The sequence below is a fragment of the Saccopteryx leptura genome, chromosome 4, assembly GCF_036850995.1.
Source record: "Saccopteryx leptura isolate mSacLep1 chromosome 4, mSacLep1_pri_phased_curated, whole genome shotgun sequence".
Classification (NCBI taxonomy): domain Eukaryota; kingdom Metazoa; phylum Chordata; class Mammalia; order Chiroptera; family Emballonuridae; genus Saccopteryx; species Saccopteryx leptura.
In genome coordinates, this window is record NC_089506.1 from 222,552,405 (window position 1) to 222,576,233 (window position 23,829).

Sequence of the window (23,829 nt, forward strand, 5' to 3'; positions counted from 1 at the left end):
AGTGCCTCCCACCTCCTGGGCCCAGCTCCCCAGGGTCCCAGCACCCCCCACCTCCTGGGCCCAGCTCCCCAGGGTCCCAGCACCCCCCACCTCCTGGGGAGGAAGTTCCCCAGGGTCCCAGCACCCCCCACCTCCTGGGCCAGTTCCCCAGGGTCCCAGCACCCCCCACCTCCTGGGGAGGAAGTTCCCCAGAGTCCCAGCACCCCCCACCTCCTGGGCCCAGTTCCCCAGGGTCCCAGCACCTCCCATCTTACTGGCAGGAGAACCAGACACCAGGAGAGTCCTGTCCACTCAGGGAGTTTCACAGACTGGCCCCACTCACCACGGCCAACCCAAGGCAGATCGTGGAGAGCCTCCGTACTTACAGGGGGCACTTGACTGTCACATCTGTAGGTGACCAGGTGAGTGTGGAGGTCCCTGCCCGTGCTGGACTGCTGGATGTAGTCACACAGAACTTCGGCAGGCTGATCCGGGCTGAGGAGAAGGCAGAGACGAGAAGTGGGCACCCCAGCCCTGGCCGGTTGGCTCAGTGGTAGAGCGTCGGCCTGGCGTGCGGAAATCCCAGGTTCGATTCCCGGCCAGGGCACACAGGAGAAGCGCCCATCTGCTTCTCCACCCCCCCTCCTTCCTCTCTGTGTCTCTCTTCCCCTCCCGCAGCCAAGGCTCCATTGGAGCAGGGTTGGCCCAGGTGCTGGGGATGGCTCTGTGGCCTCTGCCTCAGGCGCTAGAATGGCTCTGGATGCAACAGAGCAACGACCCAGATGGGCAGAGCATCGCCCCCTGGTGGGCGTGCCGGGTGGATCCCGGTCGGGTGCATGCGGGAGTCTGTCTCTCTGCCTCCCCACTTCTCACTTCAAAAAAATTAAAAAAAAAAAAGAAAAGAAGTGGGCACTGCAGTGTGAGGACAACCCAGAGACAATCATGTCCAGGGAACATCTACGGAGTCTAACCAACCCCCTGTGTCCTGGGTCACCCGTGTTGGGAACAGGGCAGAGGAAACCACAGGCCCGGACAGTGCTGACGGCCCTGGGGGTGATGACCCGGGAACACGGTCCTCCCACCAGCACGTGCGAAGAGTCCTGCTCGACGGTCCGGACCTCGGGCCCCCTCCACGTAGTCCGTTCCCCACTCAGGAAGGGAGACCTACCAGCTCCCCAATACGACCACCAGAGAATTCAGCCCCTTGAGAGGGAAGGTTTTCTTCAGGGCGCGCAGCAGGTTGCTCCCTCTCTCCGGCTGCACCTGCTTCACCCAGAGCTTCAGTTCCTGAAGGCTGCGGAGACCGTGACAAAGACAAGAGCCACCGAATCACAGCACGGTCCCGGGAGCCACGCCCAGGACAAAAGACCAGCTCACTCAGCCTAACACAGAGCACTGGGAGGTGGATACCTTCGTCCCCATTTCATAGATGAGGAGACCGAGGCTCAGAGGTAGGTAGGGTGTGCCCAGAGAATGCCGGAAGCAACTGGCAACACAAGAGGAGCCAAACCGGGTCGGGTCTGACTCTGGGTCTGAGCGTGGAGCAGGGACGCTGCTGTCGGAGGGTCTGGGGCTCGGATCTGTCTTCTACGCCTTCCCAACCACCCACCCCTCCACACACACACACACACACACACACACAGCTCTCCTTCCCAACCACCCACCCCCTCCACACACACACACACACACACACACACACACACACACACACAGCTCTCCCGGGGGCAGCCCTCTGCCTGAAGCATGGAGTTCATCCCCGGATGCTCAGCGTGCTCTAAGAGAAGGTCATGGCTGTGTGGCTACGTCTCCTGTGGACTGGGATTCACAGCACGGGTTACAGGGGCGATGACTTAGCACTGTGCTTTCTTGGTTTAATACCTCAACTGGTACTAGTGAGAGAGGTCTGCTCTGTTTATTTCTTTATCACTCTAACCAAAAAAAAAAAAAAAAAAAAAATCCCCAAATCTTAGACTGTTGCTAGAAATCTGTCTTTCCGTCTTTTTTTGTGTGTGTATTTTTCTGAAGCTGGAAACGGGGAGAGACAGTCAGACAGACTTCCGCATGCGCCCGACCGGGATCCACCCGGCACGCCCACCAGGGGCGACGCTCTGCCCCTCCGGGGCGTTGCTCTGCCGAGACCAGAGCCACTCTAGCGCCTGGGGCAGAGGCCAAGGAGCCATCCCCAGCGCCCGGGCCATCTTTGCTCCAATGGAGCCTTGGCTGCGGGAGGGGAAGAGAGAGACAGAGAGGAAGGAGAGTGGGCGGGGTGGAGAAGCAGATGGGCACTTCTCCTGTGTGCCCTGGTCGGGAATCAAACCCGGGACTTCTGCACACCAGGCCGACGCTCTATCACTGAGCCAACCGGCCAGGGCTGTCTTTCCGTGTGTATGTATGTATATACATATAAAAATATATATATATATATATATATATATTTTTTTTTTTTTTTTTTTTTTTTTTGAGAGAGAGAGAGAAACAGAAAGGGAGAGGAAAGGAAAGGGAGAGAGAGGAGAAGTGTCAGCTCGTAGCTGTGACACTTTAGTTGTTCATTGGTTGCTTCTCCTATGTGTGCCTTGACAGGGGAGGGGAACTTAAGCTGTGCCAGTGACCCTCTTGCTCAAGCCAGCGACCTTGGAATCACGTCAAAGATCCCGCGTTCAAGCTGGCGACCCCACACTCAAGCTGGTGAGCCCGCGCTCAAGCCGGTGACCTCGGAGTTTTGAACTCGGGACCTCAGTGTCCCAGGTCCGACGCTCTATCGACTGCCTCGCGACCGGTCAGGCTGCCTTTGCTCCTTATAACTGCCCCGTTTCCCTTTCAAACGGGAAGAACAAGTTCGGGACTAGCACCATCTCTAGCCAATAGGTTTCAAGCTGAAATTTAGTATCATTGCTTTGTCTGCTTTCCTTGTATTCATATAAATATTTAGGCTACTTTCTAACGATGGCCAGAACCTGGGCTTCCCGGTTATGATGGCCTTGATCCAGTCTCCCTCAACAACACACAGGGCTGCTATAAAGAAAGTCGATACCAGTGTGAGTGGTGGAGAGTACATATGGCAGAGATATGATAAACGTCACAGGAATCCAGGAGTGACAGATGTTGAGAAACTCCTGGACAGAAGACTCAAGGCCATTTCCAGGTTGGACAATGGAGATCAGGGGTTTCTCACTAAGGTGGAAATCACAGTAAAAAAAAAAAAAAATGCTCTCAGTCACCGAGAACCAACCACGTGCCAGGTACTTATTATTCATTTCATCTTTGCGACAGCTCAGCGAGGGGCAGGTGCCGTGGTCTCTTTCTGCTCGTGAGAGAGGTAACGGCCAGTAGAGGTGACCCCGCGACGGTCAGAGCCGGGATTCCGAGCCAGCACGGCCGGGACTGAGTGCCTCTCTGGCCGGACGGCAAGGGCCACCTCCACCCCAGAAACCCCAGGACGAGATTTTTCTGGACACTGCTCTGAGATCTGATCCTGGCCCGGCCGCCTTGCACGTGTCCCCTAACCTGAGTTTTGGTCTCTTCATTTGCAAACTGGGGATAATAATGCTATTCCGTGTGTGTGGGCTACACATACGAAATAAGATAGATCATGCAAAGTGCCTAGTGTGGTACTTAACACATGGTGGGGGGTGGGGGCAAGGATATTCCCTTCATGGAAAAGAAATTTCGACACAGTGGTATAAGTAGTGTGCTGTGTCTGCGCAGTGGAATACTCTGCAGCCATCGGCGAGAATGAGGCAGACCTGTGCGCAGGGTATTCAAAGTTAGGGGCAAGGCTAGTTGCTGGCCAGGGTGATAGGCTCCCCCTTATGTTTAAATAAAAGAGGGTAGGCCCTGGCCAGTTGGCTCAGTGGTGGAGCATTGGCTCGGTGTGTGGATGTCCTGAGTTTGATTCCTAGTCAGGGCACACAGGAGAATCATCCATCTACTTCTCCACCCCTCCCCCTCTCACTTCTCTCTCTCTCTCTCTCTCTCCCTCCCTCCCTCTCTCTCTCTTCCCCTCCATTGGAGTGAGTTGCCCCTGGGTGCTGAGGATGGCTCCATGGCCTCTGCCTCAGGTGCTAAGAAGAGCTTGGTTGCTGAGCAATGGAGCAACACTCCAGATGGGCAGAGCATTGCCCCCTAGTGGGCTTGCCAGGTGGATCCGGGTCAGGATGCGTGCAGGAGTCTGTCTCTCTGTCTCCACCTCCTCTCACTGAATAAAATAAATAAATAAATAAGGATAAACAGATATGTGACAGGCTGCCTGTGGGGGTAGAAAGAAGAAACTGTTACTGGGAGGAGAGAGGAGGACTTGGGAGACAGAGGTTCATTTGTTACTATTATTTATCCCTTATACTGTTTGGATTTTTGAAGGTTAGCCTGTCTTATTTTCCTTTTCTTATTTTCTTTGAACTTCCTTCTTTGTCCTTTTTTTTTGCTCAATTCCTCTACAATCTTTACCCAGTCCCCTGCCCAGCTCCCCTATTCTTTTCATAACAATAAAAGTATCCACTAGTTTGCTGGGTAAAACTGAAAGGTGCCTCGCCTTTCATTTGGTGGATCGCTTGTGAGGGCAAAACCCCTTTCTCCTAAAAGTTAGCGGCTGGTGGTGCCTCTGCTTTCGTGAATGGTTTTTTGTTTTTTGTTGGTTTTTTTTTTTTTTTTTTGAATTTCCTTATCCGATCGGGGGTCTTGAATCACTCAATAAAGACATTCATACTCGGGGAGGACAATGACCGGTGGACCACCCTGGCCAGGGCTGGGTGGTCACTCACCTGGAGGAGCTGACGTCCACGGGGTCTGGCCAGAGCGTGCTGGTGGTGGCACCGAAGGACAGGACATACAGCTTCTCCTTGTGGCTCAGCTGCTCGTGGACGAGGCTCTGGTGGACAGGAAAGTCAGGGGAGGGAGGGCGTCATGAACAAATGAGAGAGAGCCAGCCCTCCGGGGAAGCCTGACTCCGTCAGGGAACAGCAGCGTCCCAGTCACCCCAGGGAGGAGTAACCAGATCTGGACACACACCTCCCCGCGCTGACTGGGCGAGAAAGGACAGTTTTACCACCGCTCCTGCCGGGGATAACCAGCGTCCGTCCGTCCACCAGACTAGCGGACGGGGCAGGAGGCAAAGGGTGAGGAGGAATTCCTTTCACTGACTCCATGGACCGTAGGAGCCCAAAGGGTGATCACACAGGGGAGGAGCCTAGCCTGGGAAAATCTGGGGAAAGGATCGGATTGGAGCAGGGCACGCGCCTCAAAAAAAAATCCAGGGAAGGGATTGGACAGGGGGCGGGCACTAGCAACACCCGGGAAAAGCCAGGGAAGGGATTGGACAGGGGGCGGGCACTAGCACCGCCCTGGGAGGATCCAGGAAAGGGATTGGATAGGGGGCGGGTACTAGCGCCGCCCGGGAAAAGCCAGGAAAGAGACTGGGTAGTCTGATAGAAGGCTGCCCTTTTCCTGAACCCAGGGAAACATCTGGAAGCTGGACAAAGAACCCAGCTCGTGCCCTCCGTGGAGCACACGGTTCGAATGTCCTCTTCAAGTGGACTTTCTGCCTTCTTGTCTCCTGAACTCCAAGGGTCCTCAGGAGACGTGCCACCAGGTGCAGTGAGCAGCGGCAGAGGACCAAGTCCACGCAGCTGCCACCAGAGCCTGCCCACTCTCTGCCTCCCCAAGAGGACACCATCACTCTTTTGCTCCAATAAATCCTGCCGCTATTGCTTAAAACTCCTGGATGTCGCCTGACCAGGTGGTGGCGCAGTGGATAGAGCGTCGGACTGGGATACAGAGGACCCAGGTTCAAGACCCCGAGGTCGCCAGCTTGAGTGTGGGCTCATCTGGTTTGAGCAAAGTTCACCAGCTTGGACCCAAGGTCACTGGCTCGAGCAAGGGGTTACTTGGTCTGCTGTAGCCCCATGGTCAAGGCACATATGAGAAAGCAGTCAATGAACAACTAAGGTGTCGCCATGAAAAACTGATGATTGATGCTTCTCATCTCTCTCCGTTCCTGTCTGTCCCTATCTATCCCTCTCTCTGACTCTCTCTCTGTCTCTGTAAAAGAAAAAAAAAAAATAACCCACAACTCCTGGATGTCCCAGAAATTCTTTCTCGCTGACACCACAGAAGAGCCTGCCTACTTCAAGCCTGTGCTGGCACAGACCTGCCACGTCCTGGTCCTACTCCAGTCACAGGAAGGCACCACTGGCTCCCAGAGAGCCACGGGGCTGCGTGCAGCTGGGCTTTACCTGTCACACTGCGGCCGGTCCCTCTGGGCCGGGGTGTGAGCAGTGCTGAAGCGGGGTCACTTGAGGCTCCGCTTAGTGACCCCTACACTGACCGTCACTTCCCACCCCCTGGGGATGTGGGCCGACCCCAGCCTGACCCCATGGTCCCATGGGGCGAGGACAGGGCACGGGCGTCAGCCTGTGGGTGAACTGTGACCTCGCAGGCTGCAGATCCCCGTTCTATTACGGCACAGCCCCCCAGGGCCGCCGCACGCCTGGGTCAGAAGTGCGGGTGGGGTGTGCATGCTGGCTACCCACCTGGGCGCACAATGGTTGAACCCTTAGCTGCGGCCCCCAGACAGGGAGACGGGACCTCGGGGACAGTGGTCTCTCTCCGGAGGCGTGTGAGTTGGGGGTGGAGCAATGGGCACAAGGCCAGCCTGCTCGATGTTCTTACACTGTGGCTGGTGAATAGCCAACAGCAAGATGCCTCTTCCCTCTTCTCTCACCCAGGACTTCCGCCTGCATGCCACCCACGGAAGCGTGGTGTTGGCTAATATTAGACCAGCCCCCCGGGGGGGATCTTTGGAAGCTCAGCCCTGAGGACATGTCATGAAGGTAAACCTGCAGGGACCCCTGTCCCCTGACACCTGCTGAGACCAGGAACAGATATAAACCTGGACAATGGGTCCATGTGGAGCCTTAAAAAAAAAGTGTCTTCAAACTGGTTACTGCAGCAAAAGGGCCCCTAAAAGCTCGGGGTCCCCATAACAGCAGTCCTCCAAAACATCGCTTTACGGAGACCACGGAGGTCTTTCCTGGGCCAGACTGTACGGAGCACTGAGCTTGTACAGGAAGTCCTGCCTGACTCCGGCAGCCCCGTGAGGGGTCACTGTGCTCACCCCCATTTCACAGACTTTGTGCAAAGCACTGAGCTTGTATAGGAAGTCCTGCTTGGGCCCTGTGAGGGGTCACTGTGCTCACCCCCATTTCACAGACTTTGTGTGGAGCACTGAGCTTGTACAGGAAGTCCTGCCTGACTCCGGCAGCCTTGTGAGGGGCCACTGTGCTCACCCCCATTTCAGACTTTGTGTGGAGCACTGAGCTTGTATAGGAAGTCCTGCCTGACTCTGGCAGCTGCCACTGTGCTCACCCCCATTTCACAGACTTTGTGTGGAGCACTGAGCTTGTACAGGAAGTCCTGCCTGACTCCGGAAGCCCCATAAGGGGCCACTGTGCTCACCCCCATTTCACAGATGAGGTAACTAAGGCACAGAAGGATGAGGGACTGAGGTTGCAGAGCCCAAGAAGTGGGCGAGGTGGCCGAGGTCTGCGCCCAGGGCGTGTGGCCGCTCTGCTCCGGACATGCTGAGGGCAGGAGGGCCCAGGCCGGAAGCCAGAGCTAGGCCACCACCACCGTGATTTCCGGGCAGCAAGGTGGATGGGCTCCCGTGGAGAGACCGCTCCCAGCGGCTTACCACGAGGTCCTTCTGAAATTCTTCTTTCCCGGGGCCATGGACGGCGGACGCGCCAATGAGGAGGCCCACTCTGGACCCCCGGATGAGGCCAAACACCTGAAACCCAAAGGCCCCCAGGATGAGCACACCGCTCTGCACTGCGGAAGCTTCTGCCCCGTGATGGGACTCGGGGAGCCGCCCCCACCCCCCACCTCAGAGGGGCCGCGGAAGGAAGTCCCCGGTGACAGAGGAGAGAGCGGAACCCAGGTCCTGGCGACCGCTCCCGCTCTGTGGCAGGCTAGCCTCACAAGTTCTGTGGGGTGGGTTTTTATTTTGGGGTTGTTGTTTTTTTAGTGATATTTACTGCCTCCTCTTAGGAAGTCGTACACGTTCATGGCAGAACATTGGGAGCCCGCAGGAAAAGCATCCTTCGTGGGAGATAAGATGCGAGGTCTCACCACATCCGCTATCTAGTTTCCTTTCTCTACATCCTCATGGATGTTTCTCCTTCTCGGCCAATCAAAGGCAGAGATGCTCAGCTGGCCAGCTGCCGGGCACCTCTGTGAGTTTCTCGTGAGGCTCCTAACCACCGTCTCCATCCATCTCCCTGGTCCATGTGGGGGGGGGGGGGGCGCTGCACATACCATGTCTCCCCAGGTAGAAGACGCAAACCTTTTCGAAAAATTTGGGGTCTAAAAACTGGGTGCGTCTTACACAGTGGTTGTCGATTTTTTTAAAAACTTTCATTTCCCACTTTTTTGCTCTTGTTTTTGCGCTCACTGTTGTAGATTTTTACTTGCGTTTCCTGCTTTTTTGTGTGTGTGTGCTTGTCTCTTTTCAAATTTTGGACCCCAAATTAAGGTGTGTCTTATTCATGGGAGTGTGTTTTGTGTGTGTGTGTGTGTGTGTGTGTGTGTGAGAGAGAGAGAGACAGAGACAGAGACAGAGAGAGGGATAGATAGGGACAGACAGGAAGGGAGAGAGATGAGAAGCATCAATCATAAGTTTTTTGTTGCAACATCTTAGTTGTTCATTGATTGCTTTCTCATATGTGCCTTGACTGGGGGCTACAGCAGACCGAGTGACCCCTTGCTCAAGCCAGTGACCTTGGGCTCAAGCTGGTGACCTTGGGGTTTTGAACCTGGGTCCTCCATGTCCCAGTCCGACGCTCTATCCACTGCCCACTGCCTGGTCAGGCTCATGGAGAGTCTTATACATGGAGAAATACGGTAACTACCCACCCAGGTGCAGCTGCGTTGTGGGCTGGGGTTTTCATTCCTGTGAACTTGACCGTTCTCTAGGGCAGTGTTTTTCAACCAGTGTGCCGTGGGGAAATTAAACATGGGTCCCCAAACTACGGAGGCTATTTATCCGGCCCGGCCCACCTCCAGCTGCCTCCATCCAAACATAAACATTCCCCTCACAATCCCTCCAGCTATCAGCGACAGGAAGAGTGGAGGCACAGGGAACGCTCACTGACCAATCACCTTCTAGGATTCATCCCGACCACTAGCGATGAACCAATAGTAGGCCGCCTCTCATCCACACCCAGGAAGGTCCCCGCCTGGGCTGCCACGCACTTGTCATTGTGTGGCCAGGACGAGTAGTTGAAGCTGCTACTCCTCCCCATGGTCCCGATTTCTAATCCTGGTCAAGACTGAAGGTAAATGTTGCCACCACTAGATGAAGCCTCAGCCTCAGCTGGTTATGTCTGTCCTGATGGTGTATATAGATATTTGACCTTCTTCTTTTTAAAAGAAGAGGGTGATATACAATGCATCATAATGTTATCTATATTGTATACGGCCTCCTGAAGGGTCACCTTCTTAAAGAGCTCAAATCTCTATATACACCATCAAAACAGACAGAACCAAGGCCCCTGCACCCAGCTGACCATGGGATTTGAACCCACAACCTCAGGGAGAACTCTAGTATTTATCAGAATCCTTACCTAGAAAGCAAACTTCTCAATCTGACAGTAGAGATGCTCTGAGGACTTATGATGTTACACAAGTACCCAACATTTTCTAAAATTGATTTTTTCCAGTCTCTATATAGAGTATTTTCCAAATTGATTTGAACCCACAACCTTGATGAGAGCTCCAGTATCTATTAGAGGGACTGTATATATGAGAGGATACATGGGACTGTATATATGAGGAGATATATGGGACTGTATATATGAGGGGATGTTACGTGGGACTGTATATATGAGGTTACATGGGACTGTATATATGAGGTTACATGGGACTGTATGTGAGGGGATGTTACATGGGACTGTATATATGAGGTTACATGGGACTGTATATATGAGGGGTTACATGGAACTGTATATGAGGAGATATTACGTGGGACTATATATGAGGGATGTTACGTGGGACTGTATTTATAAGGGGATGTTACATGGGACTGTATATATGAGGGGGTTATTCTTTTTTATTTAACTTTTTTTTTAATAAATTAATTTATTTAAAATTTAAATAAATTCTAACAGCTAGAGTGTCATTTTGTGTCATTTTGGTAGGTAGTGTGCCCCAGGATTTTGTAAATGTAAAAAATGTGCCGCGGCTCAAAGAAGGTTGAAAATCACTGCTCTAGGGGCCCTCGGTCCCATTTCATGCTCTTCTGCCCAGAGTCCTGCTTCGTGAGACACCGGGGGGGCTTCCTGTTGAATTCACTTCCTGCTCACGGAGCAGAGCACCGGACACCTCTCACGCCCGCCTCCAGCCTCCCCTCTCTGCGTTCCTCTGGTGGCAATTTCTGCCTCCAATGTCACCGAGAAAACAGAAAAAACCTGAAGGGTTTGTTTGCTTTTTAAAAAATCTTTCCAACAGAATCTGCCAGCCCGCCTGCCCGCTGTGCCCACACACGTGGCCTTTCTCAGGGTGCAGCGGACCCAGGGCTCACCCTCAACGCCCCTGGCCCAACCTTCCGGCTTGCACGACCAGAGCTTTTCCTGTCAGACGGGACGTTGCTCCCGTCACCGCCCCTCCTCCCCGACTCCCGGGTCCCCCCTCTCTGTTGCGCGACTCCCACGGGGACAGGCTACGTACAGAATGACCCACCTCCCCGCGGAATGAACCCCTGGAGGACTCCCAGTTCTCTGCTGCCCATTTTAACAGCCCTTCTTTACCTCCTGCTCTAGTCAGCATAAAACCAAGTGAATCTGAAATGTGAAGAAGGAAACTACGAGTGACGTAGGGGTGACCAGCTCCCCCCCTTCGGTGAGATAACTCCGTTCGTCCTGGCGTTGTGCCGATACCACATGTGAAACGATGGGACTGACTCTCTTATGGATCCGTCCACGAGGGAAGGCCTGATGGCCGAGGGGTGACGGGTTCACTCTCTTCTCTGAGAACTCCGTCTGCCCCCGATTATCAAGCCCACCTGTGACTTGTGTTAGAAGTGTGATCATGTCACTCAGTGGCGTGGCGAGTGGCCTGACCAGAGATAAGTCGCCTGAGACTCCAGCGTGGACTCCACATCGCCCGCCCACCCGCCGTGACCATTTGGCAACGGCTGTGAAGCACCTGCCCCCCTCCAAGCAGGTTTGTTCGGGGGGGCCCCACCAAAAGCAAGGACCCCGACTTAGCCGGCCACACGTCTCCACCACGAGAGTTCTAGTCCCTGTCATTTAACTTCTCTGAGCATATTTGCCGGCTCAGGGGACTCCTGATGACGTTCATTTTATGCCGTGAAGTACCTAGGGAACCTGGCTCTAACTTAATGATAATAACCGATTAAATAGTTTATCACGGCCCTGGCCGGTTGGCTCAGTGGTAGAGCGTCGGCCTGGCGTGCAGGAGTCCCAGGTTCGATTCCTGGCCAGGGCACACAGGAGAAGCGCCCATCTGCTTCTCCACCCCTCCCCCTCTCCTTCCTCTCTGTCTCTCTCTTCCCCTCCCGCAGCCGAGGCTCCATTGGAGCAAAGATGGCCCGAGCGCTGAGGATGGCTCCTTGGCCTCTGCCTCAGGCGCTAGAATGGCTCTGATTGCGGCAGAGCGATGCCCCAGATGGCAGAGCATCGCCCCCTGGTGGGCATGCCGGGTGGATCCCAGTCGGGCGCATGCGGGAGTCTGTCTGACTGCCTCCCTGTTTCCAACTTCAGAAAAAATAAATAAATAAACAAATAGTTTATCACGGCACCACCCATTTCTCTGTGACCCACTCAGGTGAGGCTGTCCCCTCCCTCCCAAGTCCTCCAAAGCCACCTCTGTCAAGGTGACCAACAACCCTGCTCTTGCCGGAATCCAACTGGTCAAGTCTAGGTTCTCAACTCTCTGGAGCTCTGAGTAGCGTAGGACACAGCGTGAAACAAGCCGAAACCCTGCCTTGCCCATCGGTCCTTGTAGGACACCGCACCCTCGTCCTCAATCTCCCCGGCCAGACCAGCCCCTGCCCATCCTGAAGACAAAATACTGGGCCCCCTGGGAACTACCCCTCCCTGCAGGGTCGGCCCCGCCTTGGATCGGGCTGCACCACAGTGTTTGAGAAGCCTTGGTGGGGAGGGCGGGGGGGGGGGGGGGTGCTCGGCCTGCAGCCTCTTCTGCGTCTATAGGCGGCTTTGTCAGCCTCCGCACCTGGTGGCCAGATAACCCTCCTCCGTAAGGAGCCAGCCGGTGCTCGTGCCTGAAAGCTAGTCCCCCACATCCCTGGAAACCTCCCTCCCCAGTCGCAACCACCAAGATGTCTCCAGCAAACGCCCCAGGTGAAAGCAAACGGCCTCCGTTGGAGGAAAACAGGCTAAAGCAAATGAGAAAGAGAGAACGTCAAGGATTCGTCGGCCCATAGCCACCTTTCTCCCCTCCGGGTCTGAGGAAGACATTTAGTCCCAACTTTCAGGAGGAGGTGGGGGCAGAGGGTCACCCCTTTAGTCCTGTAAAGCTCTTTCAGGGTCCGTGGTGAAAGGGGGGTGGGGGGAAGGGTGTCGGCTCTCGCCTGCCCAGGGCCCTCTGGCTTTCTAGGTATGGCCCTCCGTCTCCCTGTCTCAGTGCACGAGGTTTGGGGGGTAGGGGGTGACCCCCTCCAGTCTTTCTCCACCCCCAGGAATGAGCACTAGCTCTAGTCCCAGGGAGTTAGTATATATTATAGCTCATCCACTTGGCCACTGTGTGTTTATCCCAGTGAGTCAATCCGAAGGCCTGGGAAGGATGTACCAAGAAAGGTGAAGTGAGGGGAGAGAGCGGAGGGGGAGGGGAGGGGAGGGGAGCGGAGGGGAGGGGAGGTCCCTATCGGCTTGTCGCTCTAGGTGGGAACAGGTGAGCTTAGAACGGCTGCTGAGGACCATCGTCCCAAGCCTGGGAACAGGCTTCCAGAGAAGACAACCAACCCCAGGAGAGCAGAATCCAGAGACAAAGACAGGACAGCGTCCGAGCCCCTGGGCACAGCTGTGTCTGGCGCTTCACGCAGGTATGTAGGTCAAGAAATTTTTTTTTTTTTTTTTTTTTTTTGCTGAAGCCCACTGAAGCTGGAGAGGTCTGTCCTCTGCAGGAGGGGGTTCTAGCAGCTCCTAGGGGCGTGCGGGGAAAGCGGCAAGGAAGGAAATTCAGGTCTGTTACCTTTTTGCTGTTTTCCGTGAGCCACTGAAGTCTCTGCCGATAGAGTTCAATAGCTCTGTCGAGAAACACCAGAAAGACCGGTCGCCTGGAGGTGTGCTTCCTCGCTGGGCAGCAGCCGCGCACGTGGCAGGAAAGCGTGGGTGGGCTTATTTAATGTGTCTAAGGTGCGGGGGAAGGTCAGGTGCGAGGTAGCGGAGGGAGCTGAGGGCACCGTCTGCCCAGGCAGGGGGGGGGGCAGAGGGGAGCTGTGGGAGGGAGCTCCGCTGGCCACTGCTCCTGGGGACACGGGAGCACCACGGTCCATTGGTCACTCAGCTGGCCAGGGGACGAGTGTGGGCTCTGGCAGGGTGGGGTTGCTCTCATGAGGAATGGCACTCCTGCTCCTCCCAAGTCTGTGAACTCGGGGGAGGGGTCCCACCACCCGGAGGTGATCAGAGACACACCTGTGCACTTTCTCAGTGGATGAATGAGCAAAAAAAAACAAAAAATGAAAAACCTTTGTTTCCAAAAAATAATTAGTAAAACACTCCAGTGGCTGTTGGGAGACCAGCGTGTAATAGGTGCTCGAGGCTCAGCCCTGGGGATTTGGCTGATCTCCCCTCATGGAGGGCTGAGGGACCTGGGGGCCCAGAGGAGGGTCAGGAAGACCCTTGGATGGGGGCCTCCCAGGCCATGGGCGGGGCATAGCGCTCAGGCACACAGGAGTACGGGTGGGGCTGAGAGTGCCAACTTCATCACGAGACCCGCTGGTCCGGAGGATCCAGCCCTGCCATGTCCTAGCTGTGTGACCTCGGACGGCTGAGGCAACCTCTCTGAGCCCCAGTTTTATCGTCTCCGATAGGAAGATAACGATGAGACTCTAGCGTGAGTCAACCTGTTTTAAATCAATGCACTGAAAGGCAGTCCCTTGAAAATCAACTTGTCAAATGACTCATTAACCTAATACACTTCAACATTCCTTAACATGTTGAATTAGCAATTAAAACCAATCAACCAAGATATTGCAGAATGCTTTAAAGAAGGGGTCCCCAAACTTTTTACACAGGGGGCCAGTTCACTGTCCTTCAGACTGTTGGAGGGCTGGACTATAAAAAAACTATGAACAAATCCCTATGCACACTGCACATATCTTATTTTAAAGTAAAAAAACAAAATGGGAACAAATACAATATTTAAAATAAAGAACAAGTAAATTTAAATCAACAAACTGACCAGTATTTCAATGGGAACTATGCTCCTCTCACTGACCACCAATGAAAGAGGTGCCCCTTCTGGAAGTGCCGTGGGGGCCGGATAAATGGCCTCAGGGGGCCACATGCGGCCCGTGGGCCGTAGTTTGGGGACCCCTGCTTTAAAGCCTGTTGAAAACTTCCAACCCAATAAAAATTGCTATAAACCTGACCAATGGTGGCACAGTGAACTGAACATCAACCCGGGACGCTGGGGGCCCAGGTTTGAAACCCCGAGGTCACCAGCTTGAGCATGGGGTCACCAGCTTGAATGTGGGATCACAGACATGACCCCATGGTCGCTGGCTTGAAGCCCAAGGTTGCTGGCTTGAGCCAGGGGTCCACTGGCTCAGCTGGAGCCCCCCAGTCAAGGCACATATCAGGAGCCTTCAGTGAACAGCTAAGGTGCCACAACTATGAGCTGATACTTCTCATCTCACTTTCTGTCTCTCTTGGTCTCTCGCTCACAAAAGAGAAAAAGAAAAAAGAAAAAAAGCTATAAAAGTTCTAGTCAAAATGTTTTGATGAATTTAGCAATTGACTTTTCGTTGACTTTAGAGTCATATAGTATTTCAGGTTGTTCTGAGAATAGCAGAGTTCCTGACACATTATTAAAGGTTAGCTATGAATTATTGTGACCGCGTTGTAGGAAAACCCCAGGCCAACACTGACCACGGGCCACGGACTGTAGAGCCAGGATGGGGCGCCTGCATGTGCTGCCGGAATCTGGTGTGGGCGCCGGCAGCCTGCCTATTTCGACAGACCTTTACAAAAGCATGCAGCCAACCCACTGGTCACTGGAAGTGGTCACTCTTCACCACGACGCATCAGCTGAGGTTGTGAGGTTTTACGTGTTTCTCCACAGGGAGCATCGATTTTTAAAAGGCGGTGAAACACAGATACGGTCCAACCTCTTCATCTGAGAGGAAAGGAAATCGGGCTAGAGGCAGGAAGACGTTTGCCCAAAGCCCCACAGAGACTGGTCGTCTGTACAGAGTGGCTTTGCCGCCCAGCAAGGAGGCCATCCGTGAGCTCTGGGGGGGGGGGGGGGTGGCCGGCAGGACACCGAGGGACACTTACTCAGAGAGCTTTGATTCAAACCGCTGGAGGATCCGGGCTGGGAAATGCATCTTCTCCACAGCCTGGCCGCTCTCCTCCCTGAAGAAGGAAAGCCATTAAGGAGGGGTCTGTCGGCTGGTGGGGCGGGGAGGGGGGCGGGGGGAGTCCTGGGGCAGACCGGGGGGTGGGGGGTGGGGGGGCGGGAAGGGGGTGGGGAGGGGGGCGGGGGAGTCCTGGCAGACGGGGGAGGGGGGGTGGGGGTGGGGCAGGGAGGGGGCGGGGGAGTCCTAGCAGACTGGGGGGGCTGGGGGGGCGGGGAGGGGGCAGGGGAGTCCTGGCAGACTGGGGGTGGGGGGGCGGGGGAGTCCTGGAAGACCGGGGTGGGGGGGGAAGGGGGCGGGGGGAGTCCAGGGGCAGACCGGGTGTGGGGGGGCGGGGAGGGGGGTGGGGGAGGTCCTGGCAGACCGGGGGTGGGGGGGTGGGGGGCAGGGAGGGGGCAGGGGAGTCCTGGCAGACGGGGGGGGGGGGGTTGGGGGGGCGGGGGAGTCCTGGCAGACCGGGGGTGGGGGTGGGGGGAGTGGGGAGGGGGTGGGGAGGGGGGCGGGGGAGTCCTGGCAGACCGGGGGTGGGGGGTGGGGGGGCGGGAAGGGGGTGGGGAGGGGGGCGGGGGAGTCCTGGAAGACCGGGGTGGGGGTGGGGGGGCGGGGGAGTCCTGGCAGACTGGGGGTGGGGGGGCAGGGAGGGGGGCGGGGGAGTCCTGGCAGATTGGGGGGGCCTGGGGGGCCTTCAGACTTACAGCATGGCGGTGCCCTGGCCGATCAGGTCAGCCAGGGTGAGTTTCTCAGACTTTAAACTGTGAGCGGAAAGCCAGTCCTGGGGGTCAGCCCTCGCGGAAGGCTGGGTCTCGTCTGCCTGCAGTCGCTGTGGGACAGAAGCCAGAATCAAGCAGGACACCGTGGACAGGGCGAGGCCGAGGGAGGGTGCCCGAGGGTCTCCGTTCTCTCCTCCACAGGGGTGCCCCAGGGCCGCCCCCTCGGCAGGTCTCCCGGGCAGCAGAGCGTTGGAGATCTCGCCCTGCTCGCTGAAGGAACAGACAGACGCCTGCGGAGGCCCGAGCCCCGGGCCGGCTGCCATCTGTCACCTCCCCCCTAAGACGCGGCTGGGGCGTCACGCGTTCAGGGCTCACTCCCCACGGCCTGCCCTGTGCAAGGCCCAGTCTGCAGACATACAACAGGGTAAGTCTGGTGGCCGAGGCCACGGAGGTTCTCACTGGACTTGGACCGACGGCAGAGGAGCCGTGGAGCCGGAAAGCGTCCGGCCATCTGTCGATTGGAGGCTCGCAGAGACCGGCGAGTGAACACACGAAGGGGACCCTGCTTTGCGCGGTGGCCCGAGAGCGATCAGGGAGAACCGACCCCGAGGGCAAGCACCTGGAGCCTCCCACAGACCACACACACACACACACACCTGGAGCCTCCCACAGGACACACACACACACACACACACACACACACACACACACCTGGAGCCTCCCGCAGACCACACACACACACACACACACACACACACACACGGTGTGGCCACGGCTCACGCACTCATCAGGCAACGCGCTTGCAGCCGCCAAGCCGGCCCGCGAGCCCGACACAGCTGCTGCCCCACAAACAGCCCGACCACGCGGGACCACAGCACTCGGACCCGCCCACCACGTCGGCAGCAGCTGTCTCGAGGGTCAGGCCCCGGTCAGCGACGGCCCCTTTCCTATTTCTCCTGTCCCGTTCCCAGCTCGGGACCAACCAGAGACAAAGTCACCTCGGCCCGCAAAGCAGTCACCTGGCACGCCTGGTGGGCAGCGCCAGACTCCTCCTGGCAGCTCCTTCGGGCGCACCTGGCGGTCCCTTTTCTGAACCCTGTCCATCTCTCTCGGCCCCCGGCCAGCATCTGAGTCCCTGCCAAGCTCAGGGGACAGAGGCGGACTGCTCTCACCGGGGGTGTCTCTGTGCCTTTCCTCCCTTGCCTTCTCTGTGCCGTTTCAAGGGGGCGAGTCCTGCCCCACTATCAGTTGCTCCCCCATAAACGTTTGTTGACCGACTCACAGAAGACAGGACGGGGCTGGGCACAGGAGCGGCAGGTGACAGGGTCAGAGGAAGGCCGTTCCACTGACCGGGAAAGGCAGGCAGGGAGAATTTAGGTCATGTGACCAAAGCTACACAGCGAGGACCTGGTGGAGCTGGGATTCGAACCCGGAGAGAATCGCTCACATCGTGCTGACAACCTCAGTCTGCTGTCTTTGAATGGGCACCCGCCATGACCACCTTCATTCAGAATTGAGAGGGAGGCCTGGCCTGGGGTGGCACAGTGGATGAAGTTTCGAGGACCTGGAACGCTGAGGTAGCGGGTTCTAAACCCCGGTCTTGCCCGGTCAAGGCCCAGAGGACAAGCAATCAACGCACAACTAGAGCGAAGCAGCGGTGTGTGGATTCTTCTCAGCTCCCCCCCCCCCCCGCCCCCGTCCCTCTCCTCTCCTCTCTCTGTCAACATCAGTACAACAAAACCTTAAAAACGTTTTGAGCCTGACCAGGCGGTGGCGCAGGGGATAGAGCGTCGACTGGGATGCGGAGGACCCAGGTTCGAGACCCTGAGGTCGCCAGCTTGAGCGCGGGCTCATCTGATTTGAGCAAAAGCTCACCAGCTTGGACCCAAGGTCACTGGCTCAAGCAAGGGGTCACTCGGTCTGCTGAAGGCCCGCGGTCAAGGCACATATGAGAAAGCAATCAATGAACAACTAAGGTGTCGCAACGAAAAACTGATGATTGATGCTTCTCATCTCTCTCCATTCCCGTCTGTCTGTCCGTCCCTCTCTATCCCTCTCTCTGTCTCTGTAAAAACAAAAAAAAAAGGTTTTGAGAATAAAACGGGACTGAGAAAGTAACTTTTTGCTTAACGTCCGGCACTCAGGAGAAGGCGGCCACCCTCCCGACGAACACTAGGTGGCACCCTGTGCCCCTCTCGGGACTCCCCGTCTCCCGGCGGGTGGAGCCTAGTTCCCCTCTCTTCCCTTGTCCTCGCCTTGGACACGACGCCATCACGTTTGTGGGGGGACACGGACGTGGTCGCCTTCGTGTTGGAAGATTCACAATCAGGGGCGTTGTTGGATTTGGACGGGAGGGCCCCGTGACTGCACTCTGAAGGGTGCGCTTCTCCGTGGAGACGAGGAGGACCCCGGCCCCCTCTTTCTCAGGAGGCTTCCTGGGAGGCCCCGACTGCAGGCTGAGGAACGGAGCACTGGTCCCCGTGCGCCTGGGAAGCCACGTGTGTCTGTCACTGTGAGCAGGCAGCGAGCTATTCACGGGGAAAGCCAGACAAGGGGAATCAGACGTGATGTTTTTATAAAACTGGAAAAGCCCGCTGCGTGAGAAACTGCAACATTCCAATTAGCTTCATTTGCTAGAAGGCCCAAGCCGTCCTGGGCCCACCTGCCCTCAGAGTCCACTGCGCCCTGGAGCCCTTAGACCTGAGCCTGTTAGGACAAGGTGTGTCCAACCACCCCCACGCCCCACCCCCCAGGGTAAAACCAACTCACACCACACCCTGGGGGGAAAGGCTTCTCCGGCTAGCCTGGAAGCAGAATCTGATTGGTCCATGAATGGGCGGAACCAACACAGCCCAGGAAATTTCAAAGAAGCTGATTGGTTGGGTTTAAAGGACTCTACACCGCGCGTTTCACAGAGATGGGACCCCTTATTCTACCCTTTCTGTCCGTCGGTCCTCGCTGCTGTCCTGCTGAGGGAAACAGGGGAGCCCCCTTTGCTCCCTGCTGCGTGGGCTGGCCGCTGGGCAGTCTCCCCAGGGCAGGCTCGGGGCAGCGCCTGGATGGACTGAGCCTCATATGAGCTAAACTGTGTGCAGAGTATGGGGCTCCATTTTTTTTTTTGACAGAGACAGAGAGAGGGACAAACAGGGACAGACAGACAGGAATGGAGAGAGATGAGAAGCATCAATCATCAGTTTTTCATTGCAGCACCTTAGTTTTCATTGATTGCCTTCTCATGTGTCTTGACTGGGGGGCTACAGCAGAGCGAGTGACCCCTTGTTCAAGCCAGCGACCTCAGTGTTTTCAACCTGGGTCCTCCGCATCCCAGTCGGATGCTCTATCCACTGCGCCACCGCCCGGTCAGGCTGGGCTTTATTCTTTATAGGGGGCTGACTGAAGACAAGACTAGAATTTTTTTCCTCAGTGGGACAGACAGAGATAGGACATCGGGAATCTGTGAACCTTCTATTTTCAACTCCGAATAGGTCTTCCTGCGGAAGCCTAGGCTTCTCTAAACGCGGGTCCAATAAAACACTTTTTATACGACAGGGAACACGCACCCCATCAGAAGCAGATCCTGAACCTTATATCATTTATAGGAAATTAGATGAAGTCAAGACATAGCGTCCACATCTGAAGTCACTGAAAGAATCCTTCAGAATCTCAAGACTCGATCGGCAGTTCCTCATTCATTGCCTTCTAGTGACACTTGCTTTTCCCGTAAATGCCCACACTTGAGAAAAGTAAGACATGACTATTTTCTTGGTTGTTTCATTGCCGGCATTAAAATGGTATTGTTTTGGATAGATTAGCATTTCACAAGTGTGATATTCAAAACTCTGGGGTAGATTAGATAGATGGGGTTACAGGCAGGCTTGTACCTGGCTACTCCTGGTGACAATCATTTCTATGGTGTGAAGAATTCTAGGCCCTGGCCAGTTGGCTCAGTGGTAGAGCACCAGCCTGGTGTGCGGATGCCCCAGGTTTGATTCCCAGTCAGGGCCCACAGGAGAAGCACCCATCTGCTTCTCCACTCCTCCCCTTTCTCTCTCTCTCCTCCTCCTCCTGCAGCCATGGCTCAGTTGGTTTGAGGGAGTTGGCCCCGGGCACTGAGGATGGCTCCATGGCTCCTGCCTCAGGCGCTAAAAAATGGCTCCATTGCTGAGCAACAGAGCAATGGCCCCAGATGGGCAGAGCATCTCCCCCTTAGTGGGCTTGCCGGGTGGATACTGGTCAGGGTGCATGAGGAGTCTGTCTCTCTGCCTCTCCTCCTTTCACTGAATAAAAGAGAAAAAAAGAAAAAATTCTGAGTTCCAGACAATCCAGTCCCCATCTGGGGAAGACGGCTCACACATTGAGTTCGTCTAAAACCAGAATCCTGGTTATTCCCGAGGTTAATTCTTCCACCATAACTCTCTTCCTCTAATCCCAATTCACGAAAACCAACTTTTAGATCTAGGTGTTGGGGAATCTAAAAGAAAGATTTTAGGGAATCCTAAAAGAAAACCTAATCTCAAGAAGGGGATATTTAGAATTCACTCCCTTAGACGTCAGGTTTTGAAAACCTGGACAGAGTCTTCTTGGCATGCTCCAGAGAATCTCATGATATGCCCAAGAGAACTACAAATTTTCCATAAACAGCATGGACATTCTTCAGTCGTTTCTAAAGGCAGGGGGTTAGAGATGACCGCTTCAGCCCGGGCATCATCCCGTGTGAAGAGAAGAGATGCCCAGAGGTAGACGGTAGACACATTCCGCACTCCCTCATTCCTGTGTGTAAGCGCTGGGTCTCAGTTAAAGCACCAAGGATTTTTTTTTTTTTTTTTTTTACCAGTAAGTCCTGCGTCTGGTTAACGTGCGTAACCAGCAGTCCGCTGGCTGGATTTTGGCCAAGTCCACTGACATCCTTCCGGTTCAACGGCTTCTTTGGATCTCCGTCCGTGATGCTCTTCATGCTATAAAACAAAGTGATTTGATCAGTTGCCCCAGCACTGGACATTGGTCCCACGAGGCCCGTGCCTCCGGAAACATTTTATTTCCGGTCACAGGGGAGGGTCTCTGTCGAGACCCCGTAGACTCTGGGTTCATGAGGAATTTCATTCTCTTGTTCTGGTTGGTCCCTGGAGGCAGCAGGGATTTCTCCTCAACTCCCAAGAGCAAAAGGTGTTGTGGGTGTTGTTTTCATTTGCAAAACCAGAGACGATGCTCACCTGTGATTTTTCCAGAGACGTATGATCTTGACCGTGGAAGTGACTCGATGGCGTAGCCGTGATAAAGACACTCAACGCTCATTTTCCTAGGGAGGGAAAGAACGCCGGGAAAGAGAAGGGTAAGCGTAGCATAGCGACCGCCCCCGAGGGAGTGTCTCTCTTCAGCTCACCTCTCCTTGAATTCGTCCGACAGACCCAGCACCTGGCACAAAGGTGCCAGGCCGTGAGCGAGGTGCTGAGGGTGGACTAATGAACCGGGGAACAAGGGCTTCTCAGTCTCGGCCCTTTTGACGTTTTGTACCGATTGCTTCTTTCCTGCGAGGTCGCCTCGTGCATTTGGGAATGGTCATCAGCGTCCACGGACTCTGCCTATGGGATGTTGGCAACCCTCCTGTTCCCCAAGTTGTGACAACCCCAAAATATCTCTCAGACACGGCCGGATGTCTCCTGGGAGCACAGTCACCCAGCTGAGAACCACTGAGCTAGCTAGCCACGGTCCTCTGTCCTTCACAGAGCTTGATTCTGGAAGGGGGGTGGGTGAGGGATCGAGGGAAAAGTTCAGAGAGACTCATTACAAATCGTGGAAAAGTGCCCACGAAGGAACCAGACCGGGTGACACAACAGAGAAGGGTCAGGAACAGCCTCCCTCTGCGTCGGGAAGGTGGTCAGCGGAGGCGTCCTGCGGGCACAGACCTCCCTCCGGCAGGACGAGGAGGAGGCGGCCAGGTTGAGAGTCTAGTGAAGGCTACACGGGGCAGAGAGGACAAAGCAAGTGACCACAGCGAGCGTGAGGAGGAGGGGAAGAGAAAAACGCCGCAATAAGGTGGGACTTTGGCAAGACACGGGGGGTGCGAGACCCCAGCGGGCGAGGCGGCCTGGGTGCGCGGGCGGGCCCACCGCTACATCATCGCACAGAGCCCAGCGGTGGGGTGGCGACGTGCTGGTCTTTTTTTTGGGGGGGGTCTTTCATCCTTTATTTGGAGGCTGCTTTGTTCTTTTTGGGGAGCATCATGTGGCAATGTCTCTTCAAACGAAACCAGCCGAAACCGGCTCTCCTGGGCGTGCTTTGCAGGGAGACTCAGGGGCAGGGACGCTGCAGGAGACCCAGAGGAAGAGCTCCGGAACCCGGACGGGACGCCCGTGGGGTGTCCGGTGGCTTTCCAGGGACGGATTCCGAGGAGGCGGGCGTGACCGGCGTGGGGGCCCAGGAGGAGGGCGGTGGAATGAGGCCGCGTGCTCGGGGTGCGCGCGCTGGGCCTGCTGCTTGTTCCCCCGTCCGCACGACGCCCGGGAGAGGGGGCGATTCCAGCCCTGCCTGCACCGAGAGGACCCCACAAGACCGGGGTCGTCGCCGAGAGGACCCCACAAGACCGGGGACGCGGAGGGGCCTCTGTCCACGACGGAGTCCACGGCCCGAGTGTGGCATGCTGGCGTTCGCAAGGGCGGCCTCGTCAAGCACTTCCGAGTCTATACCCGAGCGATCCTCCAACCGTGAACACTTTTAGGGTGTGCCCACGGGGTGTCCGAGAGCGCTGGCCCAGGGTGGGGGGGGCGGAGGGGAAGGGAAACCTTCATGCAAATAGAAACCTCACTGGGGAGGACGCCTCAGAGCACCCCATCCGACACAGTAGCCCCTCCACCGGGCTTTCTTTTCTTCTAGCACATTCCACCATCCAATGTTGTCTCCTCTCCCTCCTGCCCCCGGGCCCCCACTGGAAAGACAACCAAGGGGCCGGGAACTTAGCTCTGCCTGCTGCGCTAATACTTTTGCCTAAAACTAAGGTGACCGATCGCCCTCCTTCAGGGAAAACAGTCCTTCTTTTGTAAGTTCCGTCCTCCCTGGAAAAGGGTCCTCCCGCACGTCCTCATTTCGATATCGGAAGACGCGTCTGTCAATGTCCATATTCGGTGGATGCAGAGTCGATCCATTGCGTGTGATGTGACGTATTTGCATCTAAAGGAGCACTTTTTTCTTACAGTTATTATTAAAAATTAATAGGCATGTAAGCATAATGACAATATAAAATATTACAAATGTTTTTATGATGCATTGATCATATTACAGTGTATCATTGTTGCCATGAATACAATGTTGCTTTTATTTCCGATACTGTTTTTCTTCCATTTCTTTTTGTCCCCCTTTTCATTATAAAAGAGTTGGTCACCTTACTAAAGCAGTACCTAGAACAGTGGTCCCCAACCCCCGGGCCGCGGACCGGTACCGGTCCGTGGGCCATTTGGTACCGGTCCGCAGAGAAAGAGTAAATAACTTACATTATTTCCGTTTTATTTATATTTCAGTCTGAACGATGTTTTATTT

At 55.6% G+C, this 23,829-nt stretch overlaps 1 protein-coding gene across 1 annotated transcript in view; it reads right to left on the minus strand.

The window, feature by feature from the left end:
• VWA3A (von Willebrand factor A domain containing 3A) overlaps positions 1–23,829 on the minus strand; it is a 67,527-nt gene that overhangs the window by 42,132 nt on the left and 1,566 nt on the right. The window contains exons 2-10 of the mRNA XM_066383449.1: positions 21,510–21,595; positions 21,131–21,254; positions 16,285–16,409; positions 15,510–15,587; positions 13,201–13,255; positions 7,664–7,759; positions 4,737–4,843; positions 1,148–1,273; positions 366–474 (exon numbers count right to left, since the gene is read on the minus strand). Of these exons, the coding sequence (XP_066239546.1) occupies positions 366–474; positions 1,148–1,273; positions 4,737–4,843; positions 7,664–7,759; positions 13,201–13,255; positions 15,510–15,587; positions 16,285–16,409; positions 21,131–21,253 (819 nt within the window). The 5' untranslated portion in view covers position 21,254; positions 21,510–21,595. The remainder of the gene's footprint in view (positions 1–365; positions 475–1,147; positions 1,274–4,736; positions 4,844–7,663; positions 7,760–13,200; positions 13,256–15,509; positions 15,588–16,284; positions 16,410–21,130; positions 21,255–21,509; positions 21,596–23,829) is intronic.